At 41.2% G+C, this 15,968-nt stretch overlaps 1 protein-coding gene across 3 annotated transcripts in view; it reads right to left on the bottom strand.

Annotated features, from left to right (window-relative positions):
- Nucleotides 1-15,968, bottom strand: part of BEND7 (BEN domain containing 7) — a 46,697-nt gene that overhangs the window by 17,006 nt on the left and 13,723 nt on the right. For all 3 annotated transcript variants that reach the window (XM_082784935.1, XM_082784933.1, XM_082784934.1), the window contains exons 3-6: nt 15,368-15,667; nt 9,054-9,176; nt 6,382-6,647; nt 1,363-1,588 (exon numbers count right to left, since the gene is read on the bottom strand). In XM_082784935.1, coding sequence (XP_082641061.1) covers nt 1,363-1,588; nt 6,382-6,647; nt 9,054-9,176; nt 15,368-15,667 — 915 coding nt within the window. The remainder of the gene's footprint in view (nt 1-1,362; nt 1,589-6,381; nt 6,648-9,053; nt 9,177-15,367; nt 15,668-15,968) is intronic.

The following is a 15,968-nucleotide window of genomic DNA, read 5'->3' as shown; positions in this document are numbered from 1 at the left end:
GGATGGAGATCCTGCAGCCTCTCTGAGCTCCCGTTCCACTGTTTGACCACCCTCGTGCTGAAAAATCTTCTTACATCACATTGAAATTTTCCCCTGTGTCCAATGCCTCTTGTGCCTCTGAGAGGAGTCTGACTCCGTCTTCTCTACGCCATCCCACTAGGTAGCTGTGGACAGCAATGTGGTTTCTCCTGAACCTTCTCTTCTCCAGGCTGACTGAAACAGTTCTCTCAGCCTCTTCTCCTTTGCCACCTTGCATATCTGCTTCACCACTTACCTGTTTCAGTCCTACAATAGTCCTGGTGGCCAGCCACCGGACTCACTCTAGTATGTCAAGGTCTTTCTTGCATGGGGAGGGGGCCTGAAGCTACACACAGCACTGGCTGCAAAAGGTTCCCCTGCCTCCTTTTGCTGCCAATGTGATTACAGAAGTTCTTTTCATTGCCTTGTTTGTCCTAGATTACCAATCTGGACCTCAGGACAAGTCAAGGGCCCTAGAATAAGCCCTATTTTGCAACACAGCCTTTTCGTAACCCGGGTATTTTTCTTCCATATGCAATTTCATAGAGTCATAGAACATCTTGGGTTGGAAGGAACCTTAAAGATCATCTAGTTCCATCCCCACTTCCACGGGCAGGGATGCTACCCACTAGATCAGGTTGCCCAAAGCCCCACCCAACCTGGTCTTGAACACCTCCAGGGTCGGGGCAGCCACAGCTTCTCTGGGCAAAACAGTGTTTTCCAAACAGTGGAATCCAATCCAGAATCTCTGATGTAATACCAGCTCTTTACATGTTGTGATCACAGTGTTTGACAGTAGATATTTCCTTCTGGAACCCGGAAAGCAGTGATTGCTAACCAAAACACCCGGCATAAGGTCACACCAACTAAGAAACTTGCTCCCAGTTCAACCACCACAGCTCTTATGAGCATCAAGCTCATCTCTTGGCCCCAGTAAAATCTCCCCCTATCTCTCCCCAGTCCAGCCACCAACTATTGAACTATTTACAGAGCAGACACAGTCAGATGTAGAGAAGCCTCAGAATTTTGACTGAAGATGAACAGTTTTGCTGTCATTATGTTTTCAACATTTCCTCGTGTCGCTGATATCCAAGAAAAAAGCATTCTTAACCAGAACACTGAGATTCCAACCTTAGAGCCTGACTTCAGAAACTGGGATCATTGGCTTAAACTTAACACAAGCTGTCCCTGTAGAATCTATTTTTAACAAGTGAATGAAAGGGAATAAAAATAAGACTGCATATTCTAATAGACCTAATGCACGTCAGGAAGTCTAATCCCGTTACATTCTCCTTAGCTGCAAACGTGGTCTAATTACACATACAAAAGTAAGCAAAAACATACCTTTTATTGCACCCACAATATTTTGGTCTAGTCCTTTTCGGTTGTCATTGAGCCCTCTTTTCCTTTTGCCATTTGGTAAAGAGTTAGCCAAAGTCTTGTCATCAAAAAATGCACAGACCAGCTTCCTAAAGAGCAGACTTCCTGAGCGAGTGTAGTTTGATAATATAGAGTCCAGCTGAGATTTCGGCATGAAGACGTCAAAGCCTTCCGCAAGTTGCACTTCTGGCTACCAAAAGAAGATGAATGTTTTAATTAAAATAGCATTCAAACACATTATTTTACTTCAATCATGCATCTGGCGAGATTTACAATCACTTAAATAATCAAACCATGAAGCTTCTTCCAGCTATTCAGCATCCCATTCAGCACCTACTTCATTGAAATCAAACCCCATCAGTGAATGAGAACCTTAAAAGGCAAATCAAATAATCACACTTCTGTCTGGCCACTGTAAGAGTTAACAATCACTGACATTATTTCAAGGCGTACAGCTAACAAAAAGAAAAGAGATACCTTTCAATATTGGATACTAATTACAAACCAGAGGATCATCCCGGAGCAATATTCCTATACAAAGCTTTTTGGACATTTATCTCCCTGTTTTATGGACCTGTTTCACTGCCAAATGATGCAGATTAGCGTGCTGCGAGGCAGCCAGGCGCTTCCAGGAAGGACAACGGCAGGGCCAGCAGTCCATTCCACGCAGCTTCCCAAGAGGGCTTCTAGAGCAAACACAGCCCGTGCAAAGTAGAGGATGACTTAGAGGTTGTCTCTGTAGCCAGTGCTTGCTGATTAGCTACTTCTCCCTCAGTTTCATATCCCCCAAACGCAGCCTCAGAACAGGATGATGTCATATACATAGATTATTTCAACGCAAAACAAAAGCAAACAACAAAAACAACCAACAACCCTCTGTGATAAATCACAGAGATTTATGTTACTTCCAGAAGGGGAGGTGGAGGGGCTGAAGAAGGAAAAATCATGCTGTATTACACACGACTCATCTCAAGCACACTTTGGGCCAAAGCAGACAAAGGCCTTCGAGGAAGTCCCCTCTCTGGGAGTTTTTTTGCTGCCCCTGTCTGTACAAATCAGAAATTACATGAACATTTATAGCATTTTCTTCTATGACTACCACGCGATGCTTCCACAAGGTGCCTGTATGGAAAAATTGTATATCTAGAATGAAGATGCATCATGAAAAGAATATATGTTTTAAGATATTATCTGGAAGTTGGAAAGGGGTAAAAAAAATAAAAAAATAAAATCTGTGGTCATGATGGGAGAAAATAACAACATTACAGCCTTGTTCCTAAAGACATGCTCTTTTTTTTTTCCTTGCATGAAAATACATTCACCAGCGAAGGTGTATTTTCAAAAATGTTTACAGAACAAGAGCAAATGCCAGCCTGCATCAAATCACCTGCAAACTTCTTGAGTCTAGATAGAAGAAATGGCTGCCACTCGCAGAAGGATTTGGCTGTGTAACTCTTTTCCCATGGATTTTTAAAATCAATATCAAGAGAGTTACAGCAAGCAGTACTTCCAAAGCATACACAATGTACATTGTGTGATACACATGAAACTGAAGATCACACACATTGCCTTTGGAAACCAGGATGAACATTCTTAAAATATGCAGATAGTAAGGAAAAAGTCAGAAAAAAGCATAATATTTTCAGCTTGTTCAGGACAAAAAGTTTTTTGTCCGTGTTACTCTATTTGACAATCATCTGACGTAGGTGGATTTTATATTTTACTTCTAAAGTTTCTGGTGACAAAGAATTTCAAGTGTAAATAAACGTGGACCAAGTTTACTACTTGGGAAAAATTCTACTTCACGTTAATCAAAAACCAGAATGTAGTTGTCATGGTGATGAAGGTATCCTACCATATTTTTGCTACTTTGGTCTTGGGTCTTACAATAGCAATTTAAGATGACCTCAATGATACAAGCAGGCTAGAACAGACAAGTCATTCTCACTAACACAGCCGCAAAATACAGTTGAGACCTCACCTCTGCATCATCATAAAGGAGTCAATATTGTTTTAGTTTTGATCTTTTTATATTAAATGTATTAATTTCTATGTAAGTGAAAGAATTTGAGGGAAAAATACCGATTCTTGGTTTCCTTTAGTAGCAAATTATTTTTCAATCCAAGACAATCAGTATCTAATTGAACGTGATGATCATTTAGAATGTGATTTCTCAAAAGGAAAAGCATTTGTTATAATGATCCTGGCATAAGAAACTGGTGTGTAAACTACTCCTGTACAATGAAATAAATAAAAGCTGAATACCAATGCTAGAATTAGCAGGTAGCGAATTAGAGTTAATCCTAGACGTTTCAGTAGGTCGTACTATTTAGATTAGAAATGATTAGATTATAAATGAAATCTCCTAACAGTAAAAACAAACACAAGAAAATTTATCTAGTAACAGATCATTACGTTTAAAAAATGGGTTATCTGATTTGTGGGCCAGATTAAGGGTTGACCTCACTGAGCCAAATGCAGACTTTTTCCATCTCCATAAGCAGCAGTGTTTCATCTTAGCAAATCTCAACTAACTGCACTGGTTTGGGTCACGTAGCCCCATTTTTATATAAATGAAGCTGAAATCTTCATTTGAGATGTTGACAGCAAGCTGAACACAGCCAGCAGTGTGCCCTGGCAGCCAGGAGGGCCAACAGCACCCTGGGGTGCCTCAGGCATGGCATGGCCAGCTGGGCGAGGGGAGGGATTGTCCTGCTCTGCTCTGCACTGGGGCAGCCTCACCTCGAGCTCTGTGTGTGGGTTTGGGTGCCACAGTATAAAAAGGACATAAAACTGTTAGAGAGTGCCCAAAGTGCTACAAAGATGGGGTAGTGTCTAGAGGACAAGACTCAGTGACTCAGGTCCCTTGGTGTGTTCAGCCCTGAGCAGAGCAGGCCGAGGGGAGGCCTCATGGCGGCCTGCAGCTCCCTCAGGAGGGGAGCGGAGGGGCAGGTGCTGAGCTCTGCTCTCTGGGGACAGTGACAGGACCCGAGGGAAGGGCATGGAGCTGGGACAGGGGAGGGTCAGGCTGGGGGTTAGGGAAAGGTTCTGCACCCAGAGGTGGTCGGGCACTGGGACAGGGTCCCCAGGACAGTGGGCACAGCACCAAGCCTGACAGAGTTCAAAAAGTGTTTGGACACCGCCCTCAGACACATGGGCTGGTTTTTGGGTGGTCCTGTGTGGAGTCAGGAGTTGGAGTCGATGATCTCTGGGGGTCCCTTCCAGCTCAGGGTGTTCTATGATTCTGTGATCGTCTTAAAGTTCAATAAATGTTGGAAAAATAACAGCGGCAGCAGCATTCGTGTATGACCCACAACGCATGCAATATTGTAAAGAGAATGCTAATTTATGGTGCAGTGTAAAATGTCTTTCAGTTTCTTTAAGCACTCAGACATGCTGGTTGTGAGCACGCTAGAGATGCTTAGGACTAAATAGAAAAACATAATACCACCATTCAGTCTGAAAGAAATGACTTTATTTAGCCTTTTCAAAATGTTTAAGGTCACATTTTATTTTCACTGTTAAATATATCTGTTTTCAGAACTCGACTGTTTTCTTTCCAAAGGCAAAACAAAATCAATTTGTTTGTCTTGGGGTTCTGGCTCTGTAAATGTATTCAAACAACTGCTGTGGCAAACGGGGGCCAAAGCACGGGAGGGCAGATGAAGATCTGATTTATGAACCACATGCTTTCTGTTCTTTTTTTAAGTTCAAATTGGCACCTACAAAGGATTGTGTCCAGCAATGAAACACATTCATAAGGCCAAATTAAATTCCATTGCAAGTACAAAACTGTTTTCAAAACTGTGTTTCAAACTGAAAAGAGTGCCACAAGCGAAGACAAATTACAAGCAGAAATCACGTATTGGAGCTAAATTACAAGTCCCTCCCCAAACACATTCCTTCAGACATTATTAAGCATCATACAACAAAAGCTTTGAAAAAGCATCAAACTAGTTACTTTATATCACCACACAGACTCTATGGCATGAGACTGCAATCTAATTAGTGGTGTGGCTTGCATCTATATAACTGAATTATCATGACTACTCTCTTTTATTATTAGTTCCCACTTTCAGAAAGGTAGAACATTATCTGCAGCATTGTTTTCATTTACGCTTATTGATACTGAATTTAATTATGTTTTTCTATCTCACAGTACTTAGGAAATTGGAAACTGCCTTCTCAAAATTAAAAATGTATTAGAGAAATTAATGATCAGTTTACTCATCAGTGAACTGTTCAGACTACATCTGTTTGGTCATTAAACAAAGCCAATCAGCCACCAGATTCATGTAATTTCTATCAATGCATACATGTTATGTGAATCAAGAAAATATGCTTACTGCCATTTTATATGTGACAAGTACATGTTTTAAAAGCAGCAAATTTGGGCCCCTTTAATCACAGGGACATCATCAACAGTGCCAAGGCCTTTATCTAGCAGCCACAGCAAGGAAGACTGAAGAACCCAATTCAAAGACAGGTATGAACTTTACGAAGGCGAGGAGCCCTCTGAGGTCAGCAGAACCAGCCAGGCATTCAGTGAAGCACATCTAGGTAGGATAAGGGCTTATGTGTGGACTACTTGAATTAATCAACAAATAACAGGGTTGTGAATCGTTATACACAGAGCACTTTCCACAGCTCCTGATCTCATGGTGGCTCTTGGCAACAGGACAGGTAAAGAAAAACAATTTTCCACTGCAAGCTCAGACAACAGGAAGCCTTGAATTCAAGACCAAACTTCATGTTCATGAAAGATGGAAAACAAAAAAAAACAACAACAACAAAAAAAAAACACCCAATTTTTTTTAATCAGCCCTCTCCATGTTGAACTCTACTGCCTCCATCAAATCTACCCAAGTCTTTCTTGTTTATTCTTGCAAGAAGAGGAAATCCATTTCAAGCTGACATGAGTACAGATTCTCCCAAATTAGCGCTTTAAACACATGTGATTCAATGTACTGAAATATAACTTACATCTGATGAAGTTGATTCAAGGATAATTCCAAATCCTGAAACAGGGGTTTCTGAATTTAGGGGAGGTTCAACTGCTTGCAGATTTGATCTTTCAGAGTTTACTGACAGCTTCTTTTCATTCTCTGCAGTGCTGGTTTTCTTATTCATGGTAATTGGTTCAACAGTTTTGAGGGGTAGTTTTTTCTTTTTATTCCTCTTTCTTGATATTGTCGACTTTTGTGCACAAATCAGAGGAACAGGAGGCTGCTGTCTGTTTTGAGTTCCAACTGAATGAAAAAAAAAGTAATGAATTAAATTTATAGACAAAGAAACATGCATAACCACACAGACACACCATTAAACTACAGGCATACTGAACTCATCTTCTGGATAAATGGTACAGTTTTCAGTGCTGTTTGTGCATGTGGAACAGTTACATTTTATCACCTTTGCATAATTTTCCAATCTGTACAATGGGGATAATGACACTGAGCTCCACTATGAGGAATTTCAAGACATATCGATGAACAGTTTTTGGAAAATCAGGAATACGTGGCTCTTCCTCCTAGTGTCCACTGGGTGGTTAGTGACATAAAAGGCTCAAGCAACGATTAATTTGTATGCTCTTGAATGACTGAGAATCTCATTGTCTTTGAGCATCTTTTCTTGATAAAATAACACAAGAGCTAATGCAATTACAGTTATTTTTCTGAATGTAGTCACCAAGTTAATTAGCTCAGCAAGAACATTTCAAGTACCATTATGTCAAGAATGAGTGAAAACACTATTCAATAGTTTAATTTCTAGGAAAAAAAACGAACCCCAAGTTGGATCAGTTTGTTTTGCTCATACACAGAAACTGACAGTTCATGTATTACATTTGAAACCCAAGAGACTGTATTTTATAATTATTGATATTTTGCATTTTCTAATATCCACTGTCATTTGTATAAATGAAGGCACCAATCCTGAACCCGTATCAACATGACCGAGTCCTCCAGCAGAACACCATGCAGATACAATGACTTGTATTAATACTTAATAAGATCAAGAGGAAAACCAAAAAAACCTACTAAAGTGCTAGACATCTATGTTTCACCACATGCAAATCAAGATCATTCAAGCTACAAGTAAACTACTAAGGGTTCTCACCTACAAAACTCAGGGAAAAAAAACAAACCTTCTGATACTGTTTATTAAATTATTTCTGTGGTATTTAATTTCTAGTAAGGACTCATAGTGCTCTAGTTTATAGTTTATCATTTAGACAGAAGGGTGCGTGAATACCAAAATAAGTGATTACACTTTCACATATACATTTGCATTTTCCATTTTTTCTTTTATCAACAAAAATACCAAACTTTTACTTTTTTCTCTGCAAAACCATTTTTTCCTATGCACGCCAGAAACTATGAACCTGGTCTTTTCATCAAGAGATTCACTAATTAACAAGGTTTTTATATTGTAAATACATAATGAATAAGAAATGTTCCTGCTATTGAGGAGCCAGCTCTTCTGGCATCAACTCCACAAGTAATTTTTAATCATGCACGTAATTTCAATAAAATCAGCACAACTGTGTAAAGAAATCCCTATCCCAGAAAATATTGTAAAACTGGGCCTTCGTGTACTTTGTAAATTGATGACTTTTTGAAAATCATTTTCATTTGCATCAAGAGATATTACAAAACCTGCCTGATCCTCCCCTTAGCTCACTGAAGCACTACACACTGTGGATACAAGGAGTTTAGTCAGCCCTTCACTCCACCCATATTTCAGGTAATTGCTCAATGCTCTCTTTTCTTACAGGGTTGTTAACCAGCTGCTGTAAGAAAAACCTCCATGGATCCACTCCCTATCGCTCACAATGGATGGGGAGCTCAGCTGAAAAATCTCCAATGCCTCCAACTCCTCATTAGTATTAACACCACCATTTATGAAGCACAGAGGCTGTGAGCTTCATGGCAGCCTACAATCACCCACCTAACTCCCAGCTGCCAGTCTCATTATCTCGCTGGCTCTAGTGCTCTTCTAGCTCTGCACTGTTCTGTTTCAGCTCCTAACCTAGCAGAAACCTAGTCCCCAAAGTCTTCCCCAGTGAACAGATTTCAGCTAGTTCAGCTAGTAGAAATAGCTTAGTACAGGAAATGGTAGACCAGGCTGAAGAAGGGTGGAGGCCACAAGACTCAGCAGCTAGCTCAGCTTAGGCTATTGCAGAGCTGCAACTTGCAAGACCTTTGAATGAAGAAGTGCTATCCCATAACTTTGGGTTGTCTTCCAAATTTGTTTTGGTTTTGTTTATCTTCCCTAAGATTAGTGGTAATAACACACAAAGTAGCATTTGGCACCTCTGAACAAATCCACACAAACCAGGGTTAGTGGTGGAGTATTAACCCACCTACTCATCTCCCACTAGTAGAGTGTCTAACCGCATTGTTATTTTTGTAATTCAGCTTCAAAAGGTTCTTACAAGTTCACATCCCACGTTACAGTAAAAGTAAAAATTACGCTTCCACAGAGCCTGTGAAAATTTGACTTTGAACAACGTGTCAAAACCCAACCAACCAAAAAGAAACAGTCCAGGTTGCCCAGGTTTTGCTGAATGTCCAGATAGATTTCTGTCTTAACAGACTATTTTTCCTAACAAGAAGATGCTAGACATGGACACAGATGGATGGGACCAGTCTTTGTACCTGCTTGAATCTGCATCAATTTCCTCATGGTCTTGAGCTCTTGAAGGATAGCCTGTAGAGTTGACTGGCAATTGCACGTGCAGCAGCTTGGTCCAATTGATGAATTCACCATTGGGATTTCTCCTGAAAGAGAGAGGAAGGAAATACGTGAGAGGCGACAGAACCCCTACAAACCCATGCAAACAAAAAATACCAGCGGGATTCTGAAACTGTTATCACTACACCTGGTCGTGAAATTAGATCCAAAGCAAGAGAGCAAATCGTTTTCAGCGTGGTCCCTTTTAAGAGGAAGAGGATGCTAAGTTTTACCCAATTACTAGCACGCGCAATTATATACAGTAAAGGATGCAATGGTACATGGGCTGGAGAAGACTGCTCGGAGCGTGAATACAATGCACTCCTCACAGCGGGGCTCTCTATTGTTAGGCTGGTTCATCTTGAATAACAATAGCACCAAACCTCATTATAAACACACTCACTTTATCACACACAAAAAAGCCCATCTCCCAGAGCAGCCTTACAAAGAATGAAGACAGGCTGCGTAATAAAGGTTTATACTGCACATTAAATGAGGGCCTACGGATGTTTAAACTGCTTGAATGTTACATGCGATTCTTTGCCACACGAAGAATTGAGAATGAAAATAAAATCCTCTATTCAGAGAATGAGACACGCACACAAAGAAAAAAAAAAGAAACAACAAACCAAAACAAAATGGAAAAAAAAAAAAAAACAGAATAGAAAAAAAATCACCAGCAAGAAAAGCTTTCAGATTTCCTCCTCTGTTTGCTAGCGTGGAATTGTTTTCTGGGGCATGTTTTCCAGCACTCTGACCTATGGGATGGGTTTTCCATAGTTTCTCCTTGAAGATTAATATAGTAGTTCAACAGATTACCCTTTTCTAGTAATTCTTACTACTGTTTAACTAAATTCACATACTTTGCAAATGCTGTTGTTACCTGCCTTGCCTTCCGAGAGTTCGGCACCGTAGGTCTTGAATTAGGCTGTAAGAGTTCAGAGTTCTCCAGCTTTACCTGAACAGTTACATCCCGTGCTTTAGTTTAAAATACTATATGCTTTAATATTGCCAATAAAAAATACAAAATCCAACCAAACACCTAGCAGCGCCTGCTTGCAGCTGAGGCCAGATGGAACACACCTCCCTTCGTTTCAGAAGGCGCTCGGTGTCATTTAAATTGATGGCTGTTTTACTGCTCATCAAAGCATGCAAGAGGAGGGATGCTCATTTTGTGAAGACACACACAAATGGATCTAACAAAAATCATCTCCCTTGGTGTCACATGTGGTGGACTTCAGAGAGCGTGTTTCCCTTTTTCTTCCATATCCTGACAGTTATCAGGTGCCCTTTTATCATTACTTAGCTAAAGCGAACATAAGCAACTCATTTAATCTTCGCTCGTAAACCCTTCCATTTTTCATTATTACTTTTGCTTTCCTCTGAAGCCAAACGGGTTTATTAATACCTTTCTGGGTTTGGTTTGCATTCTTTTCATCAGGGCTCCACTGAGGTCAGACTCACGCACATCCTCTGACTTCAACCCTCATTTTCAATGGCTGAAAATCTGGCCACTGCTAGGCTGATCCCACCCTTTCTTAGTTCTTCCAACGTGCCCCTCATTCCTCAAAATTCCCTTCCCAGGTACTTATTCCTTGTCCCATTCAGTCTGTCAGACCTTACGTGTCATTTATCAGACTTAAGAAAGCCAGTGCTTTTTTCTCCCAGAGGTGAGTTACTTCCAAAGCTAAACTGACACGTCACTTAAAGGTTGCTCGTGTCTTCTGGGTACCACTCTCCTCCTTTCCTCACCTGTTTTGATTGTCCCCACTACTGCAAATTTAGTAATCCACGGACAACAAAATGCATGGACAAGAACCGTTCACACTGCATTAGGATAAATGGAGCATTTTAAGAATCTCTGAGAATCTAATAAATGTGAATGTAATGGTTCCGCCGGCTTTTCTTCTTCAAGGTTACAGCTGTAACTATAACAACTTCTAAAAGTAAAAAGCAATCTGGAAAACAGGCTGAGAGCCTCATATTAAAACAAAACCAGATTACTGACTCAGCACAACCCTGCCTAGTTTGAAATCATCCTTCCTTTGTACCCTGTCTACTCACACTGAAAGCTCCTTGGGGCATGGATAGGATTTTATATTTTCAATGGTCCATAACATGTTTAGCTCATTGTAACAAGTACATAGGAGGAAAAAAAAAAAATGTTATCTTTGGCTTTGCAGATTACTCAGAATCCCTGAACTTGGCTCCACCAACATCCTTTCACCTATTTGTTAATGTAGGCTTTTAAAGCAGATGTGAGGTTCACGACTACTTTCAAATTTAACAGCACCAGCTGAGCTCTGCACTCTTCAGTAGGACACGCACGTACTGCAGAAAGGGACTATCAGCATCTCAGAAACATGGGGGCCCAGAAAATTAGGAGATTTTTATTAATAAGAGAAATACTGAGTAAGGAAATCCTCGTTATTCCTTCCTCCAGGCTTCTCCGGTGCTTCCTCTCTTCTCTGCTGAGACTAACAAGTTCCTTAGGGTAAGTTCCTTGGGATAAGGCCCAGCCTCCTTCCTCATCAAAACCCAGTCCTTTAGCAGGCCTCTGGAAATGATATCTGAAAAGCCTACAGTGGGAGACGGGGCTGGTGGCTTTTGTTGTCTTCTTAACAAAGACTCTGCGTTGTGCTGAATTACGTGTAAAAATTGGACAAAGCCAATTCTATCAGTAAATACCTGTCCGTCTTCCCTGTTGCAATATAATACAACCCTAATGAAAGCACGCAGGCACTCAGCCTCCTGATGGAAAACCAAAGGGTCTATTTTCCCATTGAGGCATGGGGGATTTACATTATAATCCCCATTAGCATTGATAGAAATTACCCATGTAAATCTACCATAGGTACTGGAAATGGGAAAAAAAAGAGACCACCAATATTTCAAATCAAAGCAGGGTTCTACTGACTTCATACATATTCATGAGGGTTTTTTATTTTATTCCTATCCTCACTCTTCTGATCAGTCACTGTTTTGTAAGAAACATCTTATAGAGTGTTCTCAGTCATTGTTCCAAGCACTATCTTTATCATTTTTAGAGGACAAAAGCAACCCTTTTCAACTTGTTATAAATCAATTTTTAATTTTAAAAAGAGAACAGACTTTTTATTTTTATGAAGGAGTCTTTAAAGAGCCATCTCCCTCTCTTTTTGGAAGCTAGCCAGCATGTGAATTTGATACTAGCTCGTATGATTGAGGGAAGACACAAATACATTACACAAACACACTGCTTCCCCTGTGTGAGCCGCAAGTAGCCCAGGACAGCGGTCCTCGCAGCTGGATCTGCTGAGAGTAAATTCAATCGGGGCAAAATTACTGCACAAGCTTATATTTGAAAAACCATGCAAGTGAAATCCATTGCAAACAGTCTCGGTGTAAACAAACAAAAAAAGAAATCCAGCTGCTGCATCACTACTGGATTTCCTTCACAACTCAAGAAATGAAACTGAAATATTTTAGCCAGACACCGAGTTTGTTGATTCTAGGTGGACAGGCATGCTTATCACTGCTTATGGCCCCAAGAGGGGGCCACTAAAATCAAAAATCCACTAAAATCAGTGGGTCACAGGTGTCTACCTGACACCCTGACTTGTAGAGCTGCCACCTTAGGTCCAGCTTGGAAGAAATCACTTTGCTTTTCAAGTATGTTCCTCTTCTTCCCTCTCTTGCAGCAATTTCTCATCTCTCCACATTACCCCTTTTCTCTGTCTTTGCCAATACCTTCTTTTTTCACACCTGTCTTCTACATACCAGTATCTATTAAACATTTATTCCAGCCTTCCTTTGAACAACCTTTAGCTTGCAAGCTGCTAACCATACTAGTTAGATGGATTCAGATGTTCATTACTTGCAAACCTGAGTAACTCAGGCAACCTGCAATGTGTATCTGCCAGACCCTGGCTTCCCGTACAGTATTTAATGGTTGAACCTGATGATATTAGAGGTCTTTTCCAACCTAAATGATTGTATGGTTTTATCTATCCAGTGGACAGAAGCAGTTTCTGGACTCAAAGCACCAGCTATATGTGCCTGGACATCTCCCCAGTCATGACCTAAGCCTAACAGCCCTAAATAATAATCTTACTTTCTGTCTGAGCAGTTTTGTTCATGACTTTAAACACTTAAGTAAATCCCAAGAAATAGCTTCTCCCTGGATGTTAACCAGCATTAAAAGGACTTTGTCTATCCTTCAAATAATGTGTAAAACACTTGACTAGATACTTGGGTTCCCAATGCAAGGGATGGGAGGGAATTAGGGACATTAGAATAGCTCCCCAAAAAGAGCTGTGTGCTAGCTGAGAAGCTTCAGAACATGCCTGCAGCAAGAAATGCCTCAGCAGCTTTCTTTTTGCAGAGATCGGGCACCAGAGCCCCAGCAGCAGGGCTGCCCAGCAGGATCCCAACCATCCTGCTGCGGGCAGACACCCCTCACCTTGCCCTCAAAGACCTGGGCAGGTTGCTTGGCGAAGGTGACCAGAGGAGAGGGCCCACACCCAGCTTTATGTAATAGCCTAGAGATTGCATTCCTTTCTGCAGCAGAGCAGCTGCAAAGGGAGGGGTGGAAGGTGCCTCCACCCAAGCTCCCTTGGTGCACTGCCCCGAGAGATGGGAGATTTGGGCACCCAACCTGCCGAGCTCGCTGTCTCAGAGACCCTGCTAACCTGTACGTCATCATAAATCAGAGAAAAAAAAATATATCTTTCCTCCTGTGGAAAGCTAAAAAGCTGACATTTTCTTGCAGATGGGGCCAAATCTTGTCGATGTGGTTTAGCTCACCTGCTGAATCAGACCCCTAAGGGGATATGGGTGCTGCTCCACCTACTTGCTGGATCCGGGAACTAGGCACCTAAGCTGTGCAGGCTCGGGCACTCCCGTGCATGCTGAGAACTGTCCCTGCAGGTGCCCAGGGACTCTCAGGCCAAGGAGGGAGATGTGTAATGAAATTCAGGTCCTGTCACACTTAGAGGGCTGCTACGGTGGGATTTTGAGAACATAGTTTTAGACTTGAATGCAAAATCCAATCAAGCATCTGCTTTCCCCTCTCCCCTGGATCTGCTTCCAAGTTAGTAGGCATCTTAAAAGAAAAACCACCACAACCACCACTATTTAATAAATATTATAAAGCAAACCGACCTAGCATGGCTTACTGCAACATCTTTCTCCACGTCACCCAGCACATCTATGTGAAGCATTATCTGTACAGAGACACAGTCAGCCCTGTGAATTCTGAGACTGCATGCCTTTTAGCGTGGGGATATTAATTCCTAAGGGACACTACTGAGAATAATAACAATACTTTTCTTTTTTTTTTTTTGGTATGTTACAAGCAACGAGAACGTGTGCCTTTAGATAAGGACTAACAACAGATGCCCCTCTAGGGGAAACATGAATACCTTCAGAACCAACTGGAAATTGAAAATTGATAGCGTTTTCAGATTCAATCTGACCATTTTTTTTTTTATTTTCTAGATGTTCGCACCTCAATATGAAAACTTTTCTAAGCGTAGGGCTTAATATCAGGAGAAAAGCCTTAATTTCCTTTCCTTTTCTTAAAGAAGTCCTTCAAGAATTTGGTAGTAAAACCTTCTTCCTCTGGGAGTGAAAACTAAGAGAAATACATTTAAGAGGCACAACCCATCCACTTTTCTGTCAGATCAGGATAGACCACAGCCTAAGGACATGCTATTCACAGGTAGACTCCATCCTCCCTCTTCTCCAGTGGGCCTAATCAGAATAAAACCCTAGGGCTCCGGTGGGGTTTTGCACCTGAAGTTCAGTGGCCAGTTATGTCTGATCCCATCACTTTATGGAAGTCAGCAGAATCCTGCTCCACAAGTGGTGTCACAACTGAACTCCATTACTCACTGCAGAGAGGAGTGGTACCAGTTGACATTTAATTAGCTATGAATTTAACAACAATGGCAAAAGCTGTTTTAATAAGTACCGTAAAGGATTTAAGCCTATATAACAGAATTGAGTAATTCTCGTCCTATCACCAGGAATCCATTTTAAAAGCTAAGACAGATGGTAGCAGAATGCACTGTGCCCACTTTCGCACCTTTTCAAAGTGATAACTATGTGCTCATTTTGTAGACTCTGAACTATAACTGATTTCAGCGCCGTGGTACAATAAATCATCAGAACAAAGGCAGATATTCAGTACAGTACAAGGAAAAAAAAAAAAAAGAGAGAAAAAAGCACTATTTTCAGTATCTAATGTAGATCATACCATTGGATGTCACGGCTCGCGTTTGATTTTGGAACGTTTTGGATCGGGTTCCGTATTGCCCTGAAAAATGGCTGGCTTGGGGTGATAATTCGTTCCACGCACCACTCTGGGAAGAATGAAGGCTCGCTTGGGACTCTGCAGGGGGATTCAGGCGCTGGGCCCAGGCTAAGTCTAAATCCTGGGGCTCCTCCTTCAGTTTTTCTCCTTCTTTGCCAACTCGCTGATAGATTCTTCCAGTGCTGTCATTCAGTAATCTTCTCATCCCTGTAATTTGTTTTTTAATTTCCCGGCTTTCATCTCCTAATGAAAACAGAGCCACAGTTATCACTGTAAATTAGCAAAAACGGTAATGGGTTGAGATTAGTGATTTTAGATGCCAATATGAGTTCCTAGCTGTTGGAGGACACAAATAAATAAATAAAAGAGAGAAAGAAAAGACACGGCTGAGCAGTAGTTGGTACACACCAGGCTCTGCTTTAACGCAGCTGAAGCTGAGGTCTCACATGGTTAAAAGACCTGCTGAACTTGGCTTTCCTGACGCCCTTTCCAAGGCTTTGATGAGCAAGATTATTTCTCTCCAGAAGGAAATAATAATAGCTGG

The sequence above is a fragment of the Aythya marila genome (genome assembly GCF_965140915.1).
Source record: "Aythya marila genome assembly, chromosome: 1".
Classification (NCBI taxonomy): Eukaryota; Metazoa; Chordata; class Aves; order Anseriformes; family Anatidae; genus Aythya; species Aythya marila.
This window is presented reverse-complemented; position numbering and strand designations above follow the sequence as displayed.